The 25,495-nt window shown below is 40.6% G+C and overlaps 1 protein-coding gene across 2 annotated transcripts in view; it reads right to left on the bottom strand.

Annotated features, from left to right (window-relative positions):
* GLIS3 (GLIS family zinc finger 3) overlaps positions 1–25,169 on the bottom strand; it is a 521,896-nt gene extending 496,727 nt beyond the window's left edge. The window contains exons 1-3 of one of the 2 annotated variants that reach the window (XM_055122891.1): positions 25,010–25,169; positions 24,694–24,926; positions 9,844–10,330 (exon numbers count right to left, since the gene is read on the bottom strand). In XM_055122891.1, coding sequence (XP_054978866.1) covers positions 9,844–10,231 — 388 coding nt within the window. In that variant the 5' untranslated portion in view covers positions 10,232–10,330; positions 24,694–24,926; positions 25,010–25,169. Of the gene's footprint in view, positions 1–9,843; positions 10,331–24,693 lie in introns of both variants that reach the window. The other variant, XM_055122898.1, reaches the window with a different exon arrangement.
* Between the last annotated feature and the right edge of the window lie 326 nt (positions 25,170–25,495).

The following is a 25,495-nucleotide window of genomic DNA, read 5'->3' as shown; positions in this document are numbered from 1 at the left end:
GGGGTTCAGAAGTAGAAAAGAGATGGATCAAGATAATCGTGTGCTCTTGGTCAAGTTTCTTAATATTTCCAGCCTCTTTTTTCTCACATTTTCAGTGGGAATACTTTACAAGGTTGTGAAGGATTAAATTAGGATATATGAAGCTAGTCAGAAGGTTTTTAAAAAAAATACAGAGTACTAAATAATGGCCCGCACACTTATCTTCAACGCTAGAATAACAAAACAATTAGTGTACATATTATACTAATAATCACTCAGTGTCCCTAAGAAATACTTTGCTATTATAACTTACAGGCTAATCCTATCATATATATTGAAGTGCTTTACCCTACAGAACCTAGGTAAGACTTTTTAATCTAAGTACAATTGAACTTTCCTTTAAGTAAAGTGTGAACATGCATTTCATTTCACCCAGACAATATCAAACATAATTATTAAGAGGACTCCGTATCAATTTCACTCTTATGCAAGTATCACAGGTTGAATATTAAATTATGTGACCACTCCCCAAAGCACGTATTTATTTAGATGGGAAGCAAAGTATAAAACATTTTATTTCAGCTCAATGCATCGTCATTGTGGTTTTCATTTTTCTCTTTAGCTTTTCAAACAATTCATAAAAATTGAGAGCATTTGAGATTTTATATCCACACATCCAGTAGCTTTCATACTATCCAGAGTGGGGAGCTATAAAGAAGGTATAGATTTTTTATAGTTTAGGGCAATCCACTGATTCAAACTGGCTTATAACCAAGGAACAATACTTCACATGCCTCTGACAATTTATTATATAAAATGCAGGTTCATATTCATCGTCTATTTTAGCTCTCAAAAGCACAACACTCTACTTTCTTTTTTCCATCTCATGTGTACCTAAGACTGCAGCCACACAGGGTATGACGACCTGGAAAGATGATGATGTTTCAGCTCACAAGTTCTCAAAGGCCCACCTGCTCCCTCTTGCAAAAGCCCCATTTCTTGCTGCCCTCTTTGACACTTTCTTTCTATCCTGTTTCACAGATATTAAGGCTTGCTTTATAGCCTTCTTGTCCTGTTTTAAACCCTGGCCTCTTACCCATAATGTCTGGTTTTGTTTACCAAGCTCATGAAACCAAAATCAAAAATTCAGTGCCAGAGAGCCATGTTAAAAGCAAATGCTCCACAGCAGGTGAACCATTTGCCTTGCACACAGCGGACCTTGGTTCAATCCCCATAAGGTCTCCTGAGCACAGCCAGGAATCAGTCTTGAGCACAGAGCAAGGACTAATTCCCGATCACCATCAGGAATGAATCTTTTTTTTTTTTTTGCTTTTTTTTGGGTCACACCCGGCGATGCACAGGGGTTACTCCTGGCTCATGCACTCAGGAATTACTCCTGGCTCGGGGGACCATATGGGATGCTGGGAATCGAACCCAGGTTGGCCGCGTGCAAGGCAAATGGCCTACCCGCTGTGACATCGCTCCAGTCCCCCAGGAACAAATCTTGAGCACAGAGCAAGGACTAAATCCTGAACACTACCAAGATTGAATCTTGAGTGCAGAGAAAGAATTAACCCCTGAGCATTGCTGATTGTGACCCTAAAACAGAAGAAGAAGGAGGAGGAGGAAGAGGAGGAGATGGAGGAGGAGGAGGAGGCTACGACAACGACGATGATGATGATGATGATGACAACGAAGATGACAACAAAGATACCGATGCAAGAAAATTCCTTGAAAGGCATCTTAGCTAGGGAGAAAAGGACAAGTTCAAAGAAAAAGGGGGAAAAAGTGAATACGCACCAAAGACACATTTGGAATGGGTTGGAGGTGGGTTAGAGGGAAATCCAAAAATTAATAAAAAAAAAAACTGATACTCTGTCACACACCTATTCAAAGATGTGTGAGCAGGGTAATCATTTATCTAGACCCTACTCATTTGGAAAGGAGAGAAGAAACATATCATCCCAATTCACAGATATGAAAAATGAGGCAGGCAGGTCAAATGACTTATCCAAGGTCATACAAGAGAAATTGAAACTGTAATATGAAACTGGTTAAAACTGGTCTTCTGAGTCCAGAGTCCACATCTTTTTCTCTCTACACCACTGCTTCTTAATATGTACCTCCAAGATCAGCTGCATATTTTGTGAGGATCAAAGCAAAATAAAAATCCTGGGTCCTTTGTTCGAAACACTGGTTTAAAAAAGTTCATGCAGCTAACCTGGATTCAATCCCCAGCACCACATATGGTTCCCTGAGCACCCCCAGGACTGATCCCTGAGTACAGAACCAGAAATAAACCCTAAGCACTACTGGAGGGGAATAAAAAGTAAGAAAAAAGTATACTTTCTTCTAAGGTCTTTCGAAACTTGTGTGGTGTTTCCAGATGTGCTTGTTAACACTGAACACTTTCCACTCAAGTATACTCAAAGGGCAAGCACAGATCCTCAAAAGTACACTGAATCTCACCTGCACTTGACAATCTGAGAATATACATTTGACAATGACACCATCACCTTCATGGCCCAGTCCCCAGCAGATGCAGAGGGCAGCAGTTCAGACTGAGTGAGCGAACCAGTAATCATTCTAGCAGAATGTGGGACCCTGTATGAACTGTGACCTTCCCATACCAGACTCCATAATCCCCTGAAATATCATTTACAACACAATCCAGATATAAAATCAGAGAATGTCAGAATAGTGTGAACAGAGCAGTAAGCCCCAAGCACAGGACACCCCTTTGAGAGTGAAGTTGCTACTTACACAGCCCCGAAGCCAGCCTGTGGGTCTTGTTAAAATTCAAAATGTGACCCAGTATGTGTGTTTTGGTCCTGAGATTGTGTGTGTCTAACCAGCTCCCCAAGGATATAAAAGCTTCTAGTTTTAGAATATCCAAGAGCAGCAAGGCCCTACAAATGTCGTTCTCTTAAGCTGCTTATTATGCCAGGGCCAAATTATAGACTTAATTCCTTCATTATTCAAACAAGGCAGCCATGAAAATAGATATTAAATACAGTCACCATCCATTGTATTCAGAAAATCTAATTGGCTGGAAGTGGTAGATCTATTCATATACAAGATAAGCATCCTCCTGCATGATTTAAACAAAGCTTTCACACTTGTATAAAGTCTGATTGTTCATTTCAGATATTCACACAGAGAGAGTCCACCTCAAAGATCCGCAAGCCCTGCTTAGATAGACAACAAACTCCATGCTCAAAGTTAAGTACAAATTTTCAAAAGGAGCCATCGACCCATTTCCTCCATTCATAAATAGACATGACACAGAAATGGTTGTGCATTTAAAGATAAATTCTTTCAGGAATGGTAGCAACGATAAGCTCTCATGGAAGGGAGGAGGTAATATTTCTCAGACCTCTTGCAGCAAGACCTCTCAGATTGTGGAGACCTATTCTAGGTTAATCCAAGAAACACACACAGAAAACTGAACTTGCCAGCAACTGATTCTCTGTCTCCTTGTTCTAAAATTGGGCCAATGACACTTGTAGTGTTTAACAAGATGCTTTTAATGAAATCATTTAAACTAATCATACAGAAGTCTGAACCATTGGGTCGGAGCGGTAGTACAACGCGTAGGGTGTTTGCCTTGCACGCACCCAGGTTCAATCCCCAGCATCCCATATGAGCCTCTGAGCCCCGCCAGGTGCAATTCCTAAATGCAGAGCCAGAAGTAACCCATGATCATGCTGGGTGTGTCCAGAACAATACAAAATAAAACAAAGAAAAAACAAACATCTGAACCACAAATTACAGCACTATTCCAAAGCTGTTGCTATGTAAATTAGCAAACACTACTTATGACAAGCAGACATTACCTTTTGACTTCACATCCTATAACATTTGAGCTTTATGGGGAGGCATGTTAATGTAAAATATTCTCTTAAAGATAGAATGTTATGAGACTGACAAACCACTTTTATAGCTGAAATAAATCATGAGTGCCATTCAGCAATACTTGGAAATCTATCATCAATTTGATTTACACCCAAGCATCAATAAATCACACATGGTGGAACCTGTGTAGCACGGATGGTAAGCAACAGTAAACATTGTTTCATCTGCCTTGTTGGAGAGTAAAAATGAAAGTGCCAGCTACCAAAACTGGAATAATGCCTTTGGCATCTGAAGAGTTTGGTTCTTTTTAGAACCTTTTATGGAATATTAACTTTATTTGCTCTAATTCTGCAGGAAGCCACATTAAGAATGTAAAGAAATATGAATGACTAAGTAAAAGTTGTGGGGAAAAAGAAAAACAAATATTATATTCCAATATTTTTAAGCTATCTATTACATCATTTCACAAAGGGGTACCCTAATTGATATTTTTGCCAAGTTGTAACATGGCTACATTTATTCTAATATGTAAAATATTAGACATTAATATTTTGAACTAACATATGAACTAACTATGAACTAACATAGTTCACTCCTGAGAGTCAGCACATTTTTCCCCCACTGTGTAATTTTTCTTGGGGATAAACTTAAATGAGTGCTGATATGAAGATATCACATATTTAATCAGTTAAAGTTTTATTATCTGGTGATGGGATAAAATTATGTTAGCTGACCCACGAGGAATCAAGTCCTAATCTAAGATCCAGGTTATAACTAACTGAATTAGTAAAGCACAAACAATAAAAACAAAAAACTAAAATAAAACTGTGCATTATTTAAAGTACATTAATGCTTAGACCTCCCAGGTTACTGCTAAATTATTTTTCTTAAACCAGGTCTTTACAAGAGACACCAGTCTTAATTGACACAGAAGAGTTTTTTAATCCCAATTAGTCTGGTGTTCTTTGTTGATATTATTCTGCTTTTTCAGACCAACAATAATGAATAACCCACAAGCGCTAATGAATAACTAACTCCCTTTGTCTCCAAGGACAGCAGGGCCCAACAAGAAATGTCAGAGGCCCTGAAGTAAAATGAAAATCTTTACAATGAAAATCTTCCCAATTATATAGTCCTATGGGTACTGCCAATGTGGAATTGTCTTAAATATTTAAATAGCTGTGTCAAATGTGCTTAAAGTGAAGATCATAAAATCGATTTCCCAGATGCTTTGAAAAATGCATTTCTACCAGTCTAATTACAATCCGTGACTGCTAAGCAGGAAGTAAAGGAAAATGCTACTATTGCTCTAATATAACTGGGATTTTAAACACCAATTCTAGCAGGGCCTACTGCGTCAAGTCCTGCATACTCAGTGCTTAGAAAAACACCAACATAAAACATTTACCTACTGCATAAAACATTTATATGAACTAAGCAATCATTTTTAAAACTAATTTGTGTCTCAGAAGTGTAAAGCTAAAAAGTAACACTTTTCTCTAGGACAGAACAAATAAACAAGGATACAGGACTGCTGAGACCCAAGGTTCCCACGGGCCAGTGTACAAATGTGGAAGAGCTTGGTCGTTTTGTACTTGAACTAGAACTCATTATCTTGTTCTGATATATTTCCTAACTCTGTACAAGCAATGGATCTAGAAGCAATACGCCCCTGCATCAATAAGAACACACTTTCATCTAATTTTCTAAATATATTTCGCCAATAAAAGAGACCCGAGTTTATTAGAAAAAATAGCTATTTTTAGGTCCAAGGCAGGAAAGTACAAATGAAACGTGATTTCCTTAGGAAAGCTAGAAAGTGTTTAATGGTAGTATGTCAAAAGTCTATTATATCTACCAGAACAATAGTACAGCATTGCATGCAGCCAACCTATGTTCAATCCGAGGCATCACATGTGGTCCCGAGCAAGGCCAGGAGCGATCCCTCAGTGTAGAGTGAGGAAAAAGCCCTGAGTACTGTCAGATGTGGCCCCCCCAACAATAAGAAAAAACAAACAAAAAAATGTATATTCCATCTACTCTAAGGAGTTCCTACTACGTAAATCCAGGAAAATCTAAGCATCAGAGAGAACAGAAAATGATAAAAAAAAATTTTAAATAATGCATGAGTGTATAGTGACTCTCAAAAAAACCAGTTCCTTTTTCCAGAAGATTACAAGCTAATTAACATAGAAGAAATGACAGTATCAGAAAAAAAACACCATTATGCAATCAACAATGTAATAACCAATTTAGGCAAGGATCATCAATAGATGTGATGAAAAAGCTGTCGAACAGCTAAAAGCTCATTTCAGATTATTGCTTTTGAAATGGAAAGGGTCCTTCACAATGCTGAGTTCTGGTGATTCCACTGAGTGAGGCAATTAAAACAAGCAAACACAAACCTGAGGCCAAATGGGCATTCAGTGAGTGCTTCCTTGTATAATGCAATAGATGGTGAACACATCACCTATGCAGGATTCTTGCCAAAAACATTGGACCCGAATTCGATCGCAGAGAAATAATCACACAAACCAGACTGTGAGATAAGATTATTAATCTGAACTCTTTAAACTTTCAAAATATTTTGTCATGGAACATAGCGACTAAAGGAGAGTAACTGAAACATAAAAACCTTAAATGTGATGCATGATCTCAGATTAGACTGTCAATTGTTTTGAAAAAGTTATAAAGGACATATGGGTTATAATAATATACGCAAAAAAATAAAATAATAAAATTAATTTTTATTGCGTACCATAATTAAAGAGATAAGTAGGTATAAATGTCACTGTGGTGTCAAAGTTAAATTCTCTGGTTATGATTACTACATTCTAGTCATAAAGCATGAAAGAGATCTGATTAGGAATTTGAGACCAAAGTGCCACATGTATGTTAAAACTTTCAAGTGGTTCGACTAATTTGAAAAAAAGGAAGGCAGCAAACGCTTAAAAGTAAAACTCCTGGGCAGGAGGACAATACAGCTGGTAGGGCTCTTGCCTTGCATACAGTCAACCCGGGTCCAATCCCTGGCATCTCATAGGATCCCCCAAGTCCTTCCCTGAGTGCAGAGCCAGGAGTACATTTCTAGCACTGTGGGGAGCCAAAACAATCAATTAAGAGTAAAACTCAATACAATAAAACAATGCAAAATAATATTAGGAAAACTTTAAAAATAGATAAATTTAGAATGAAACTCAAGAAAAACATTATGCATGGTTGACTAAGTGGCAGTAGTTGGAGATACTTCCTGTGAAAAAGTTTCAAGTGGGTCAATGTGGGAAAGTTGTCTCTTTTTAATTTTTCCTTTTGTCCATCTTCATTTCCTGAGGCTTCCATCCTTAGCAGCAATCACTTTTCTGGCTACACTTTGTAAGAAAAATAAACTCCTATGTCAAGAATTTGCCAAGTATTTTCAGTTCAGTCTTTGTAATGTTGTTCATAGTTGAGCTAAGCCTAAGGGAACATATTTTGTAACATTTATAAAATAGTTCATTATCTACAAATTAATAGTATTTATGTACTAACAATTTATTAGATGTTTGGAAAAGTAATGCACCTAAGTTAGAAATGAAATTAATTTAATATAATTTTTAAATAACCACAATTACTGATGAGAGAGAGAAGAGAGGAGTGTTTCAATTATGCCTTCTATTATTTCTCAAACTGTAAAATGACATTGGGCTTCACCATCTTTTATCTATTCCCCAATAGATATTCACTTAGAAACCAATGTCTTTCGATGTGATAAATGAGGCCAATGAATCCAAGATTAATAACAAGGAGTGTTCACTATTCCTTAAATATCAAAAGTATTTTTTAAATTATATTGTAATTATAGTCACTTCTGGTCACTATCAAGGTAACACTACCAAACTCGTTACTGGTCAGTATCCCTGAAGTTACTTATTCCTTAAAGGCTTTAGTTTTACTTTAGCAGTTAATCAACAGTAGCACACAACTCAAGGCTTCTGTGAAGAATAACTGAGATCAGGTGTTGAAAAGCACTTAATACACTTCCTGACACATGTTAGGTTGTGATAAAACAAATGCAAGTTATTAATATTATCACTGTTGTTATTACAAGTCAGGATTTCAAGCACACGTATATATAAAAGCAAGCTACAGTTCATTAGTTAAGCAAGAGCTAAAAGGTTTTACTGGGTCTCGGTCCCTGTAAGTGCAAACACATGAGCTTGACATTTAGAAACCTGGTTTACCCACACCATCAACACAGAAAATGACAGTGACAGAAGTATTTTAGATGCAGTCCCCAGAGAATTTTCTCTTGCTCTATCAGTAGCTCTAAGAAACAGAATAACTCAAAAACAAACTTAAGGTGAAAATTAATTGGTCAAAAAGAAAGGAAAATATTACGTGTATTTTCAGTTTTCTTTTTTATTGTATCCATTTATACAAACTTCTCCGTACAAAGGAATATAGAGAAATTAAAACAAACAACTTTTGGTTCCTTGCCTAACATAAAACATTGTTTACCATAACCGGGCGAGTTATGCGTTAACTTTAGGTGAATGGCTGACTACTCCCAAGGCCAGTGACTTTATCTGATAGTGTAAATACTTTTAGTAGCACTGTAGCACTGTCGTCCTGTTGTTCATCGATTTGCTCGAGCAGGCACCAGTAACGTCTCCATTGTGAGACTTGTTGTTACTGTTTTTGGCATATCGAATACGCCACGGGTAGCTTGCCAGGCTCTGCTGTGCGGGTGGGTAGCTTGCTGGGCTCTCCGAGAGGGATGGAGGAATCAAACCCAGGGCGGCCGCATGCAAGGCAAATGCCCTACCCGCTGTGCTATCACTCCAGCCAAATACTTTTAGTATAGAGAATAAATACATTTAATATAAACTAACTGCTAAAAATACATTAAAGTATATATAATGGTTCTGCTTTACATAACAAAGCTAAATCTTACTTGGGATATATACTCTTTTTTTTTTTTTAGGCAAATACACACATCATTTGCGGTAGAGCCTCATTAACTCTTTAACTCAGTATCAGTGTCTAGAATGTGCCAAAGAATCTGTTTCCTTTTCAACACTTCATCTTTAACTAAAAAAACAGGGGCTTGGAGATAGCTCAGAGGTCAGAATACATCTTGCATAAGCAACACTGTGAGTTAGAACCCTCACACTGTATGGTGCCCTGACACTTTTAGGTATAATCCTAAGGCCCTACACACTGCCTAGTGGCCCTGGCCAGCCCTAACATCAAAGGTACCAGCATCACTGCATCATATTGAATTGTCTGGCCTGGTTGACCAAGTACCATCAGAAATGGCCTGGGGGTCGTTTAAGGACTGCCTTGGGAAACCACCCACCAAAAAAATAGTAAAACGAATATATGGAAACTCACTGTGTGTGTGGTAAAACACTACTGAATAGTAAACAGTATATTTCAAATTAGGCTAATCTTTCATAATTCTCCACCAGTACAAAATAGTTTTTTTTCTTTTTTTGTCTTCAAGCTTGTACTAGCAGTTTTTTAAGTAGTAAAAAATACTCCTTAGAGTAAAATAATGTTTGTACAATTTTAATGTATTTATTGGCTACTAAAATTTCTACCTTTCCATCATTATCCTTCCAAACAACACTTTTCTTTTAATGCCCAGCTAGCCCACCGGCAGTTCCAGCCATCCCTCTCCACTATGGTTTGTGGAATCCCAATGAGTTAGGGCAAGATCTTGGCAAACTTACCAGGTTCTTTCTTCCATCATCATGACCCAGCATCTCTCTGCTCCTGATCTAATCATCTCATCTGCCACTCTGTTTCATAGTCTCATAAGGGGTCATGTTTGCCTCAACATCCCCTTCACCCACACACATGGACACAAAACTAACACACCCCCTTAGTGAGTGAGTTAGATCTCATTACAAGATCATCAACTTTACCCTGACATTTTTACATAAGATTTGATGGCAGAAAAGGAACTGGGAGGCGGGAGAGGTGGTTAGTTTTCACTTTTAAAAGATCCCAGAAAGATAATCCTACCTTTCCCAGGATTTGATGGAAAAGGACTTCCAAACTCCTGATGCTTTGGCTTTAAAGTGTGTGTCCCTGACATGCCTCCGGACTGGGTGACCTGGAATCGTGGCTTCCCATTGGTGAGCACTTGTCTCCTGGGGCTCAAGGCAGGTAGATGGATGGGGCTCTCAGCCATGTTGCTCTGAGGAGCCATCCCTCCTCCCAAGGGCATCTTGAGATGGAGACTGTTAGCAAGGCTTCCAATAGCAGAGCTGGGTATGCTGCCACAGGATGAGGGGCCAGGAGTCCCCGAGTGGGCTCTCAAGGGAGGAATGTGGTGGCCACTGACAATCCCAGGTCCCTGTGGGGTTCCTGATGATCGAAGGAGATTCATGCTGCATGACCTTCCATTCATTCTGAAAAAACCTGTGGCCAGGATGGTCAAATATCCAATGGGACTACTGACTCCTTTCAGGCAAAGTCCAATAAGTTATCCATGGTGTGAGTTATTAGCCTGTTTAAAAAAATAAATGCAGGCATTTTTACAAATAAAAATGAAAATAACTTACAGCGAATTTTCAACCTGTGTAGCATTCATATAAGGAGAAAAAAAGTGCTATTAGCAAAACAGCCTATTACGTTGAGCAGGGTTATCAAATACCTGGTTCACTGGCAGGCACTATCCCCTCCAGCACTCGTGGTAGACCTGGACTATGGATCACTGCATTGTTTTGTTTGCCACTGAACCCTTCTCAATACAGTGCTCTTGGCAACACAACCAATTTAGTGGTGCCAGCTTACAGAATGAAACTTACTTTGCTCTCTAGAGGATCTCTTAGTACTAATTCACTTTTGCTACAAGTCTTGGGAAACTCAAACGCATAAGCTGTAAGACTAGTGTTTCAAAGGTTCTAGCAAACAAACAAAAAGCAGACCTGGCATCTAAATGAGATTATGAAAATGTCAAATCATCTTTGATTTTCACTCCAAGGGCAATTTTTCAACAGTCCACAGATTTATAAAAGGTTATATATATATATATATATATATATATATATATATATACACATATACATATATAAACCAAAAAAATCTTGCAACAGACTTCACAAGTTCAAATATTTACAGCCACAGTAGTCTTGGTTCATGCTGATCCTGAGATATCCGGAAAGAATAGAAAAAGGCTGTCAAAATGAAGCAAAATGGAAATAATAGCTTTCCAGAAGGTGACCTGCCATGTATGTTCACCATGTATCACACACAGTAAATCGACTATAGAACCATGAAGCTTCCTACCACCCACTTCCAGTTGTAGAAAATCCAAAGAGATCTATCCTTGTGTACAATTAAGAAAGGCCCTTCTCTACGTTGATCACTAGTTCCCAATAATGTATGCAAATAAGTGATTGTCATAGTCCATGAATGTACGATACAGTCTGTATCTTTTTTTTTTCACTTGTTTTTGAACTACACCCAGGAGTGCTCAGGGCTTATATCTGGATCTGAGTTTGGATCACTCCTAGTCAGTTGGGGGTCCATACTGGGTGCTAGGGGTAGAACCTAGGTCAGCTGTATGCAAGGCAAATGCCCTACCCACTGTAGTATCACTCTAGCCCCAATAATCTATATTCTTTTACATCATGACAGACATGGGAAGAAGCCAGTACAGAACAAACAGGAAAATACAGACTAAGTAAGGGGAAGATATTCTCCTCTGGATGATTCTTACTCTTTGGTATGATTCTCAGTCTTGGACAACTGTTGTCAATTAAACTCCCAGATAGATAACTGCAACAATTTAGGAGAGGATATCAAGGACAAAGTTTGTATGTAAAAAAAAAAAAAATTTTTTAATCACTTTAAAAAAATCAGAAAGACTGCATTTTCATGTGAAGTTTCTGCAGTACCTTTCACAAAACTGATTGTTTCTTAATTTATGACATTTAATACTATGGTACCAATACTACCAATAACAAAAGAAACAGTAGCATTCTGAAATTGCTCCTGTCCTCACTTTCCGAAGTAAATAAGTCTACAATACTTAAGCCTGCATCATCTAAGGGTTTTTGTAGACAATAAAAAATGGCCCCTAATATCAAACAAGTTGCAATATATTTTTTAAGCTAGAAAATCATTTAATGTCTTTTCTACTGTATCTACTCAGGAGAACTGAACAGTACTACCACCAATCACTTGATCTGATTGGCTCTGCGTAGAAAAATGTCATTTTATGTCCCTGTGCTTTGCCAGATGATATTGGCTATCTATAGCGCCCACATTGATTAAATTGTATTTTTTTAGTACTCCAAACTTTGAAGAAAGTGCTTTTTCAGTACCAATCTTTACATACTACCCCCAGGGAAAAATATGAAAAAAAGTGGGGGGGGGGGAAGTGATTTATTGAAAGTGAGAAACCGTCCAACATGACTGAAAGTAGGAGAGTCGCCAAACCATGGTCCAAATGACCAATGTCTAGAAATCTGCACAATATAAGGTAAAACATAAAAAATAAAAATTTTGAAAGAATGAAATCATTTTTGGCAACAAGCACATAAAAAGCAAGAATTGTCAAAATATAGGGAAAAACACCTAAGCAGGTACTTAGCATATGGCTAACACTAGATCATTACAAAGGTGAACTTGAAAAAGGGAAAAAATAATTGAATCACGAAGAATTTAAGTCTCAGACACTTATACCAGCCTATCTTGAATAGGATATTCATTTTATTTTATTACACTGAATTGTTATTTTCAAAATTTTTAAATTGAAAGTAGCATGTAGCACCATCGTCCCATTGTTCATCGATTTGCTTGAGTGGGCACCAGTAACATCTCCAGTGTGAGACTCGTTACCGTTTTTGGCATATCGAATACGCCATGGGTAGCTTGCCAGACTCTTCCATGCGTGCGGGATACTCTTGGTAGCTTGCTGGGCTCTTTAAGAGGGACAAAGTAATCAAACCGGGTTAGCTTTGTGCAAGGTAAATGCCCTACCTGCTGTGCTATTGCTTCAGCCCCCAAATTGAAAGTGAAAAAAAAAAGTATACTTAAGGGTCTAAGCAACTCCTACTTGGGGAGGGCATTTGCCTGGCCCACAGCTGACCCAGGTTAGAACCCCAGCATTCCAAATGGTCTGCCCAGCACCACCAGGGGTAATTTTTTTTTAGCAATGCTGGATGTGACCCCAAAAGAAATATGTATACTTGAATTGTATTATCAAAAAAGCAAGAGACCAAACATACAGTTTATTATTAATCACATTATTAAAGTGATTAATACCATAAGGAAAAACAAAATAGGTTAATGGTCAGAGTTAAGAAAAAACAGCCACAGATAAAAATAAAACAAAATAAACTATGGTGCCCACTCGAGCAAATCGATGAACAACAGGACTACAGTGCTACAGTGCTATGTGAAACATAGTAAGCCACTTTCCCATTAATTTTACTAACATAGTTTTCAGTATTAAATACCAGATTTTAAAAATAAACTCTGTTCACTTGATAATCACTTTTTAAGACATATATATATACATACCTGCACTGAATCAGAAAAAAAAACAATCAACTAAAAGTTAAGATATAGATTTTCTACTTCTTGAAAATCCTTTATAAATTCTCTGAACTTAACAGTTTTTCATCCATGAATGAGAAAAATTATGATATCTATAGTCTCTTGAAATTATAGTCTTCCAGATAATTAAGATCACCAAAAAGGCCATTTAATATAATCCAGGATAAATTTGTATAATTTATACCTATGGCACTTAAGGGGCAGACATGAAAATAAAATGACAGTAATCTCTATCAACTCCATCAATACAAGAGCTGAGAGGATAGTCCTGTGCCAACAAAGTGCTGAAAAATGACACATAATTTTTTAAAAAATGAGTACTAAGGTTAAATTTTCTTACACTGCCAAAAGCAAGTGTTAATAGCTTAGTATCAAAACTTAACTGGTAGGATTCAAATGGAAAAAGCATTTTTCTATTTAAAAACTGCTTCTCCAGCAGTACTTTCTACTGCTTTTATGTGCAACAACTACTCTGTCCCAGATTACCAACAAAGAAATATAAAGAGAGAAAGCAAGGAGCATCTAAAACACAAATTTAGGATAATTTGGATATTAATAGTGAAATACTTATATTTTTGATACTTCATTGATTTAAACAGTGAAATGTTAATTCTGGGTATAAATGAATATTTGACTACTTTTTCAAACTCTCAAACACATTCTAAGGTAGGTCAGAGAGGAAATTACTTTGCTCTTAAGAATACCAAGGCACATAACAACTTAACAATTTTGCCAGTTTTATAAAAAAAAAAAAAAAACAAGACTTTAATCAAAATACAAAAGACTCTACCTTCTACCAAAGATTCCTGGCACTGCTCCTTGCGGATTAAAAGACTAAACAAATAAAATGTAATGCTAACTCATCCATTCAAGAAAATTCCAAAAACAGAAGTTCCATAATATCTATTTACAGCCAAAAGCCCTTTTTATATCATTAATAGACTCATCTAGAGTCATAATTCATCTGATGAGCCAGTTAATTATTAATTTTCATACATCATTTCATTTCCTTAGGCTACATTTAGCCTTTGTTACATTTTCCATTCCTTTTGCTACAAGTGTATTTTACTCTGCATAGAACGACTGGTAATAAGCACAAAATGCTGGTCAGAAAACAAACTGCCCTCCAACCTGGCTTCTTATATTGAGTGACTCTGTGTGTGTGTGTGTGTGTGTGTGTGTGTGTGTGTGTGTCTAAAGCATCAGAAATAGTTTTTATTGATTCTTTTCCTTTTTTCCCTTCGGGTTAATGATTCTGTAATTTCATTAACATTGCCTTTCAACATCACTGCCTTGGTGGTTAATAGACCCAGGCTATTCCCTTGGGCTTCTCTAGTTACAGCTTTTGTAACCAGAAGAATATAGAAATGAAAAGCCTATTGATAGATAATATAAGTTATTCTCATGCAAGCCTGCAATATGAAGCACATTTTGCAATTCAATCAAGGACAGATAGAGCTGAATGTTCTTAGATCCAGGGAGTTCATTTTAATAAGCAGAATGTACCTTGTCCTAACACAGGTGACTGACTCCTCAGAAAAGATTGTATAAACAAAAACCAATCGTGTAAGTCATTTTATTGGCAACAATATAAACACAGTATATTAGATGTCACCAATAAATCAAAATTATTCTTGTCTGCAATTTTAGCAAGAGGAAAGTGCAAACATGTGCCCGGGAAGCTAGAGGATATTGCTGAGGAAATACACAGTATGTGTACAAATATCATTTCACTAAATTGAAAGGGAAGGAACAATATTTTGATAAAATAATCTATAACAAAATAGAGTTGAACATTTCTGTAGTTTTGTAATATTCAATGAAACTGACAGATTCAGACCTTCTAGCATAGAAATTACACAGAAACATGACTGGGAGAAGTCCACACTGCTGAGCTGTGGTGAGCAGACCTGTAGAGGTCACACCTGGTAAATATCATATACAGACCCTATCTTCAATTTTGCACTTCCAGGGTCTCATGTTAGAAGTACCAAAAAAGTACCATATTTATTCTAAGTGCTATCAAACAATATAATTCCCCTAGCAGGATGAAATCAAAGAGTTTTTAGCTCTATGGATACTGAACCCTATTTCTAGTTAGTGTTCAGTATCCATAGAGCTATCTTTGGATAGAAATCTTTGTTTTCAATCTTTTCTTTTTATATTTCAAATTTCTTCTCAAAAATAAAATAATCCTTCATATGTTTTTGGAGTAAAATACCATCACCCTTTTATATCTAAATTATTGAGGGTGATCATCATGGTCAATTACTACGAACAGAGAAAAGAACAGGAAGAGAAAAAAGAAAACTGGGACAGAAAGTAGGCTCTGACAGATGGCTGGAGATGGAGAACAGTAGTGAAAAAATGAAACAATAGGAAAGCCCAAGGAGACTGCTCAAAGGCTTGGAGCGAATGCCATACTTGTGCTAGAACCTCAAGCTCCTAGATTTAGCACATCTGAGTCCAGCCCTCCATCTCCCAGGGGGCCCCAGCAGCAGACTGAGCACTGAACTGTCAGACCACCAGAGCTAGGCTAATGTTCACCAGGATCCCTGGGCCCCCTAAGCTCTACTTAGAAAGCATAGACAGATAGATAGACAGACAGACAGACAGACAGATATTCATTTCAATAAATTATTCTCCAGCTGGTCAATCATAACAACTTTAAATATCAGGAGAGACCAAATAATACTTTGTGTAGGGTGCTTACCTTGCACACAGTGGACTAGGGTTTGACGCCCTGGCACCACGGATGGTCCCTTCAAGCCTCACAAAGAGTGACCGCACTCCTGAGCACAAAGTCAGTCATAAGCCCTTAGCATAGCTGGGTATGGCCCCAAAACAAAAAAAGCAAAAAGAAAACAAAATAGTAGAAGGATATCCGATGTTTCCACACAATGCTTTACTTGATCTTTCTACATAATGTTAGTGATTACAGCTTGCTAGAAGTAATTTAAACAAGATAATATTGCTGGAGAGTAATATTAGAAATTCAGCAACATCTCTTAGAATCCACTTGCCACATTTCAATGTAACTATACAATTCTTATATCCCACAGTTAATTAAATATCACTTCTGTTAGTGTTAATTACCCACAAGTATTTCATTTACTTGCCTCAGTCATTAACCCATCAATGAGTACAGAAAGTTCTAAAAAACTTCAAGCCTACCAAGTATGTCAAGCCTACCAAATATGTCAAATATGTCAAGGGAGAGGACTAAGGATTTCCTTAGTCAACTAAAAGAAATCACACAAAATGAGAATGAAATTGGAATCAAAAACATTTTTTAAGACAAATAGAAAATAAGTTCAGAAAGGTAACCATGTCTTGGCCCTGGCACTGGTTAATATGAGCACCTCTGTGTTTAGTGAAGCACTCTTTCTAAAGCATTATTTCTCAAACTGCTTTGCTGCAATCCATTGGCGGACCATGAAAATAGCTGTTCACTGGTAAAAATATTTTTCAAGAAAATAGAACTGAAATAAATGGAAACTTATCACAATACACTGTATTTTTGATGCTTTAATGTTGTTAAGTATTAGTTACATATATTTCACTTCAGTTATCTGTGGATGTACAAATCGGTTTATACACATATTAATGAAATGTCTTATGATCGGTTATAGGTTTTTAAAAGTTTAAAAGCCACTGAATAAAGTGTACAGACCACTTGCCTTATAGACACCAATAATTGACAGTTACATGCATACACAAAGTTGATTAGCCAAAGTGAAACAAATACCAAACAAATTTAACCATAATGAAGAAAATCCAAAAGCTTGGTGTTGTGGGCTTTATAAAAGTTAGGATTAATACTCACTATACAACTATCACTTCTATTTTTTACTCGATTAATATCAACAGATCAGCTGTGTTGGGCTCTAAACTATCTGTCAATAGAATCAGTATGACTAAAAGTTCAAGATCTTCAGTATGAAGAGGGAAAACGGTCTACCTAGAAATAAAACTCACCCTTTCAATGTTAAAGGTGGAAAAGTTTAAACTAACACTTAACACTTCTATTGAACTGAGTTTTTTCAAAATGCATTCTTAATATGAGTTAACCATCAGATCCAATGAAGAGGAATTTGAAAATGGAAAAGTGAACACATTCTCTATGATGTCACCACTGAATTAATTACCTGAATTGCAAAGAGTGAACACCACATGGCCAAGGTCTGCGGCACAAAGACTTCTTTAGAAATATAAAAGAAAAGCAACTGGATGGTGATTTTTCTTTTCCACTCACTCCCAATCCCCCCTCCAAAAAATAAAAATTCACACAAAGTAACCCTTGAGATAGCAAAATATGCAAATGAAGAGTATTTTTTAATTTAAAATATGTAAACAATTGGCTCATGTGAGTACTTATTTGCAAAGCAAGAGAATCACTATTTTTTCAAAGAATAATAAACATTTGCATATGGAAGATTCTAGAAAGGAAACTGAATTTATCACTCATTAAACCAAATATTGAATCATATAATAAAATGCCTCTAGGGGCCGGAGCGATAGCACAGCGGGTAGGGCGTTTGCCTTGCACGCGGCCGACCCGGGTTCGATCCCCGGCATCCCATATGGTCCTCCAAGCACCGCCAGGGGAAATTCCTGAGTGCAAAGCCAGGAGTAACCCCTGAGCATCGCTGGGTGTGACCCAAAAAGCAAAAAAAAAAAAAAAAAAAAATAAAATGCCTCTAACACATGTGTAACTGTGTTCTTTCTTTCCTTCAATATAGTTATTGCTTAAAAGTGGTCAAGTAACTATTTATAGCTGCTGGTAGACAGAAGTTTTATACAAGTTAACTTGTATTCATTGACATCACTGCAGAAGTATGAATGTCCACAACAATGACTAGGCTCTTAACCAAAATGACAACATATTTATTAAAAAAAAAAAAACACAACCCTACATGAATGACTCAGTCAAGTTACAGACAGACGTGGAATCTATTGGTCATGCTGAAAAGGTTGGGAAAACATTAATCCATTTCTTCACACACAAGAATAACAGGAATTCATTCGTAGCCCTGGCATCTGGTGGTTAGTTTTCTGTGTAGAGTATCCTACAGGCCTAGAAATAAAACTGTATAAAACTGTATAGATTTGGCTCAGAACTTCAAGGATAAATAATATACAGAAAGTCTAATCTCTTCACCAAGAAGCCTGGGATAAGGTCAGATATTACACTACGCTCCAATCTACCCATCTGCAGTTAAGTTGAGTAAGGCTTGCTGCACCTAAAGGAATGTGTAGTTGTTTCTGTTCTTTACCTTGAAGAGATTTCATCAGACAAGAACAGGGGCCCCACTAGGCTTCATCTTGTCTGCTCTGAACTACTTAAAGCTTTCATGATTCCAATGAATCATGATTAGTTTATTATTACAACTCCATGATTACAGACAATCCACCAATTTTTGTTCCCAGAGTGAAGCACTATTACATCCATAGTCTGTTCAACCTAAAAACTGCCTTAGTGTCCAGCTAGGTAATTTTTCTCCTTCTCTCTTTCTTTGCCTTCTTTTTTACCCCAAATATATATACTACTCACTAATTAGTCCATGCCAAATACCCAACTTGAGACTTTCCCCGATCCTCTCTTAATTCCTTTATTTCTGATCTATAGAATCAGGGAATCTCACTTTTGCTCATAGTTCATAGAATTTTAAAATGAGACCTTTTTTGTTTAGTATAATGCCAAGTACATAAAAGGGCCCAAAAATATTAACAGTTTTATGCTCATTACCTCTCCTTTAACATACATAACTTCTGTGGTGGAATCTTCCCAACAGTTTACTCTTTATGGGGGGAGGGGTGTACCAGAACTCACACCCAGTGGTCCAGTGGTACTGAGGTGAGGGCAGGCTAGAGTAACTCACAACTCCTAACTTTTCTTACACTGCATTATAGTTATTTGCTTGTGTTTCATCTCCCTGTCTAATCTTATTAAGTTATAGAGCCCCACTTATTTTTAAATTCCTACCAATCCATGTAAACACAGATTATTTCGCACCATGCCTATCCAATTACATTTTTCATATTTTGCATATCTTTAAGTTTTTCAAGCTATATATTTTAGAGGGAGGTGTCTTCCAAGCAAAATTCAGGCAGCCTGGGTGCCACTCCTGGCAATACTCAGCCTATATGGCCAGAGAGATCAATGCTAGGGCCCATAATAAGGTGTTGCCTGGGCCAATTTCCAGGGCCACACCAGGCATTTCTCAGGAGGCCATGAGGATCGAGGGATCAAACTCAGGGTTTCAAATAACCCATTGCATTCCAGCCTTTCCACTGTTTCCCTGGGTCCATGCTACATTTATGTATTCACTTGTTATATATTTACAGCATTTTTCTGTTCATTTAAATAGAAAAATATGGTAAGTACATAAACTCTATGTTGATAGATGTATAGCCTGTAATTACTGCCTGAACAAATACACTATAAGTAAAACGTGGTCATACAAACACAAATTTCACCCTTTTGTCTTGTGGAATCAGTTTAGAGTTGCATGTTCCCAAATCGGCTCCCTGTCTATTGCTTTCTCTAACTGGAAAAAAGCAGCATAGGGACTCTAGTCCACTCAACTGAGCAGGCACATTATTCTTGCCTTTATCTTGGCATACTTCTGAACAGTGACAAATCCTAGCGACGAGCTGCAAAATGAATGGTTATTTCAGTACTAAAATTGGGGCCCTACTTTTGTTGTTGGGGGTTGCTGGCACTGAGACCTGTCAACGCATTTTGGGTTGTCATGGTGGAAAAGTTCCTCAGCATTCTCCCTGCTCACCCCACACTGGCTTCACACTACACAATTCACTTGTGTCGTAAGTCTCCCTATTCAGACTTTCATTAGGAGAAAAAAATAAGGCTTCTGTTTCATTAGTGTTTTTCATCAATTCTATCATATTAAGTAATACGATGAACTATTTCTGCAAGACAAACTGTTCCTATCATCATCTTTAAAGAGATTCAATATTTTGACCTATTAAAAGGGCTTTTGTTTTGGGGTTTTGGTAGATTTTTTTCTTTCTCTTTTATTTTGGTTAGGTTTTAATTTTTGGGTTACACCCAGCAGTGCTTGGGGGACCAGGCAATGCAGGGGTTCAAACCCAGGCTTCCTGCAAAGCACGCACTCAGCCCATTGAACTGTGTATCCCTTTGACCTATTAAAGACTGTTACATCATTAGAAGTCAGACCTCCGAGATCATATTAAATTATCCCATTTACATACGTAATTTTAGAAGGAAAAAATAATGTTAGAAATCAAGGTTACACTGGGGGAAACACGATAACAGGAAAAGACTATGAGAGATATTTGGAGAAAGGGGATATTTACCATGTTTTATTGCTTGATTCAGATTCCAGTTCCTAAGTTGTGATCAGCTTGTGAAAATTTAGCAAACTTAGGCTATATACAACTTTTTGTATTAATATTTTACTTTTGTATGAAAAAATTAAAAGTTTGTGTACTTTTGTGTGGAGTTTGATTGACATAAATGAGAAACTAGAAAAAGGTGACTGTTGGGCATCTTTTAATCAAACTACTTATCAATGTCATTTTAAACGGTTTGTGATAGGTCTGTCCTCCCAGAATGCATCAGGCAGCATTTTTATTGGAAAAAACTCCTAGTGCTATTTCTTTTCTTATTCTACCTTCAGTCCTGATCTGTGTGTATGAGCTAACCAACTATAGTGAAAAGGTGCAATAGAGTTAAGTCCTGTGTTACTACATTCTTTATATCACCAAAGTAATTACAGAAAATGAATTCACCAAAGAAGAGAATGTACAGGAATTTCACTTCCTGGATAATCTCTTTCAAGAAGTACTCATATATTCTGAAAGAATTACAAACTAATATTCCAACTCCAAAGGTAAATACCACAATGTGAAAGGAAGAGCAGTGGAAAGAATGTCCTCAGATTTAATTTAGTGGCAGAAACAAACACAAAGAAGAAAAAAGACTGAGAACACTGAGTTCTCTTCAGGAATGTTGAAAAGACCACTTTCTGCCATATAATGAAGGAAGGCAGGTCTGGTACAAAACATAATTTGCTATTATCTATCTCCTTGCCCGGTCAATTTGAGCCAGAGAGGAGTTTTACCCAATAGATGAACCCTAGGATTCAAAATTTTTTAAGATGCTGTTCCTATTTGGAATAATAGTCTCTTCCTCCCAAGCAAACTAACTGATCCAGATATTCGAGAGAGAGAAAAAAAATGGCCACTCAAACCTAAAGTGAATTCAGGAGAATGGGTGTTATAGAAGCAGTTAAATTTAACAATCACATTCAAGGATCCCTAGTCTTCTAAGCAACTTTGTCTTCAAAGAAAAGAATTCAACTACAGTACCAGGAAGGAAAAGTGTTTTGAAAGAGGAAAGAAATGAGAGGGAGAGAGAAAGGAAGGGAGGAATGGGGGGAGGGAGAGAGGGAGAAGTGGGGGGAAGGAAGGAAGGAAGGAAGGAAGGAAGGAAGGAAGGAAGGAAGGAAGGAAGGAAGGAAGGAAGGAAGGAAGGAAGGAGGGAGGGAGGGAGGGAGGGAGGGAGGGAGGGAGGGAGGGAGGGAGGGAGGGAAGGAAGGAAGGAAGGAAGGAAGGAAGGAAGGAAGGAAGGAAGGAAGGAAGGAAGGAAGGAAGGAAGGAAGGAAGGAGGAACTAACCATTGAAATCATTACACTTGGAGTCAATTCTTAAGCTTCAGTGTGTTTCCAATGCAAAACACACACACACACACAGACATAACACATACTACAAACTCACAAGTAGTTTTATTTCTCTCTTAAATGACTTCAAACTCCAGCAACATTTGCTATAGCGGCTCCTTTCCCGCCAACCTCGTCAGGTTGCACCTGCTTCACACATCACCACTGGAAGCAAACTTGAAGGAGATGAGGAATGGGCAGATTTAAACCAACACGAATCAATTTTATACTAAAAAATGTTTCCCAGCTTAGAGTTAAAAGGGAGGGCCAGTGGGGACCCCTAGGGAGGAGGAGGGGGACAACTGGTATTTGGCGCTCAGCCAAGGCAGAAATCGTGACTCATCAAAACTTTCAGAAAGGACATGTTGAACAAGACATTGAACTTGTCTTGAGTTCACCTTCGGGCCAAGAAATGCTCTGAACTGGGAACTGGGAAAAGAGCGTTTGGCCAACACCTGGGACAAACGGCTGTGGCGGCCGTGGGCAAAACCCCTAGAAATATCTAGCTCTCAGTTTCCGTATCTGGAGGAGATCAGCTCAAGTTTTAATAGTCTGTACTTGAATTTTCCAGTTCCGATAACCTAAAGAGAATCAGGCCACTGGGGGGAGCTGCGGAACTTCCCTCACAAACACCAAGGACCCCAAATGTGGGGGCTTGCGGGGTGTGGGTGGGGTGGTAGCAGGTGATACCCTGGAAGTAGCTGGGGAGCAGATGCAATGCCCTCCTCTCCGTTCCAGGGGAGCTCAGTGACCGGCGTCCTGCCGACGCTGCGCCGGTGACTCCGGAAGTACCCCCCAACTAGCCCTCTGCGGGGGGCGGGGGTGAAGATGATCCAGGGATGGGGCCGAGCTCGGCTGCAGAGGAAGCGAGTAGAGGGGCGGGGGCCTCTCTAGTCCTCGAGAAGATTTGCAGAGGTCCTGAGGGCCCCCGGGCCAAAGGAAAGAGGCCAGCCCTGATCTGCTGCGGACCTCAGCAGCCCGGCCCACTGGGGGCCCGGGGCCGGCGCCCCCCGTCCCCAGAGCCGAGCGAGAAGGGGCGGAGATCCGAGTCGCGGGGCCCCGCGGGTGGCGCGCTCCCGCGACCCCGCCTCTCCCGAGCCGCCTCTGCCCCTAACCCACGGCCCGGTTCGCTCCGAGGCGAGCGCCGCTAAACAAAACAAACTCGGGTCGGCTTCCTGTTGTGCAACCCGGTCCTGAGTAAGTCTGGGCCCCAAGGACGGCGCTGCCGGCCCGCGGCTAGGAAGCCCGGGCGACGGGGACCAGCGTGCCGCGGGCCCGAGCCCGGATGCGGGGGGGAGCGCGGCTTTGGAGAACGCAGGACCCCGCGGTGCGGGCCCGGAACCCCCGCCCGCCAAGGCCCCAGCCCTCTGCAATGCTTTCCAGCTTCGTCCCCAGCGCCGCTTCCCCGCACCCCCCCCCCCAATCCCCGCTCCGGCTCCCCACCCCCAACAACAATTCGCATACGCGACCCGAGGCGCCGGTATGAACCTTTTCCAAAGTTTCTCCTCCAGGTACCTAACTGAATCATCCACGGGATGACAAACCCATCGGGGCCAAGATTTCCAGACACTTGGTGACTTCCTCAACCCGAGATGACTTGTCAGCTGCAATGAGTAACTTGGAAGTGTCGCTCGGGGCAAGGTGTGTGTCTCCGACGCCACCGGCTGCTCACTCACGCTTTCCATAGAGTGGCCGGGCCGCGACTTCAAAATACATACACACTGTGTCATTTATAGGGACTGGAGCCGGGCGCGGGACAAAGTCCCCGAAACAGAGACATTTTCTAAACAGTGCTGGCATTTTGTGGAGCCCCGTAAAAATATCACCTCTGGGAGACCCACCCCAGTGGGTCGACAGCGCGTCTGACTATGCGCGTTGGGCGGCGTGGGAGGTTCTAGACCCCGCGGGTCACCGGACCTGTCCCAGCCCAAAGCTAACGTCCTCTCCCGCACCCCGAGAAGCTCCCAAAGCCACGGGGAAAATCGGCTTCAGAGAGACACGCGCGTGGAAAGTCGCTCGGAGGAAGCTCCACCAACACGTGGGCACTGGGAAAGGCAGAACTCCAGCCCCCCGGGTGCGTGAGCGGCGCCGCGCCTCACCCCATCTCTCCCCCAAAGTTTCCCGCTACAGCGGGGACTCAGGACGTACACAACCGTGCCCAGGTTTACCCGCACCCCTCCCCCCTGTAAACTGCCCTGAAGAGGTCGCCCTCTGACCCCGGTCGTTTAAAATAAATAAATAAATAATGAACCCAAACAAAAACTATTCCTAATTAGACAAACTTTAAAGCCTTGTTGGTTTCTTTTCCATCTTCCGAATGTGGCGCTCTGAAAAACAACTCCCTAGAACTCAGCGCGATTCCGAATTGGGGGGGGGGGGGGGAGGACTCCTATCAGAAAGAGATCCCTTAGCGTTGGGGAGGGGGGGGTGCGCATATCCTCAAACCCGCGCGAACGCCACCGGCTCGGCGTAGAAAACGTTCCACGATTGGACTCTGAGTTTGTGTTTCAGAGCGTTTTAACCGCCCCGCACTCCCAAACGCTGGTTTCTCTTCCCCCGTCTCAAGCCTGGGAGCAAAGTTCCTATGGCATCTACTTACCAGGTAACCGGGATTTCCACAACAAAGCCCAGCCTGCGGGTCCCTTCCCCCGGCCGGCCAGCGCCAGTGACAGCGGGCGGCCAGCGCTGGCGAGGAGTCACTCGGGGCTCTTCGGCGCGCGCCGCGGGCTCTGCCTCCTTCGGAAACGCAAACTCCCATCCAAGCCGGGGCGCGGAGCGCGGAGACCCGGCCCGAGCGGTGGCGGCGTGCGCGCGCGGGTGCTAGGGCAGCGGCTGCAGGGAGAGGAGGCGGCAGGAGGGTGGCTGGACCCTCGGCATCCACTCTTTCTCCCCTCCCCCCAGCCCTCGACACACACTTGCCAGTACTGTTTGCAAAAAGTTAAGTTTCGACTTTGTGCCGCGCCTGTCTAGCTCATCCCTGCCTGGGGCCGGGCCGGAGGATGCGTCTGGGGGCCGACCCCCCGGGATGCTGGCTAATTGCTGCCGGCGAGTCGGGGGAGCGCTGGAGCGAGCCGGGTCGGCTGCCGGCAGCGAGGAGGGGGGGGAGGAGGGTGGGAGAGGGGCGGGGAGGGGCGGCGGTGGCGGCTCGGGGCGCTGGTGCCCGTGCGCGCCGCGCTCTGGGCTGCCCGGGAGGCGCAGTGTGGACGCGACTGCGGGGACAGGGGAAGGGGAAAGGAGGGAGGGCAGAAGGGAGGCGGCCCTGGCGCTGAGCGGGGATGTGTGAGCGGCCGCGAGGGCCGGCCTGCAGCCAGCTGCTTCCTGAGTGCGAGCGCCGGAGGGGGAGGGTCGGGAGGTGGGGGCGGGCTCGCTGGCCACCCGACTGGCCAATTCGAAGGCCGAGC

The sequence above is a fragment of the Sorex araneus genome, chromosome 1, assembly GCF_027595985.1.
Source record: "Sorex araneus isolate mSorAra2 chromosome 1, mSorAra2.pri, whole genome shotgun sequence".
NCBI classification, from domain to species: Eukaryota; Metazoa; Chordata; class Mammalia; order Eulipotyphla; family Soricidae; genus Sorex; species Sorex araneus.
The sequence above is the reverse complement of the archived record's forward strand: the minus strand, read 5'-3'. Positions and strand labels throughout refer to the sequence as shown.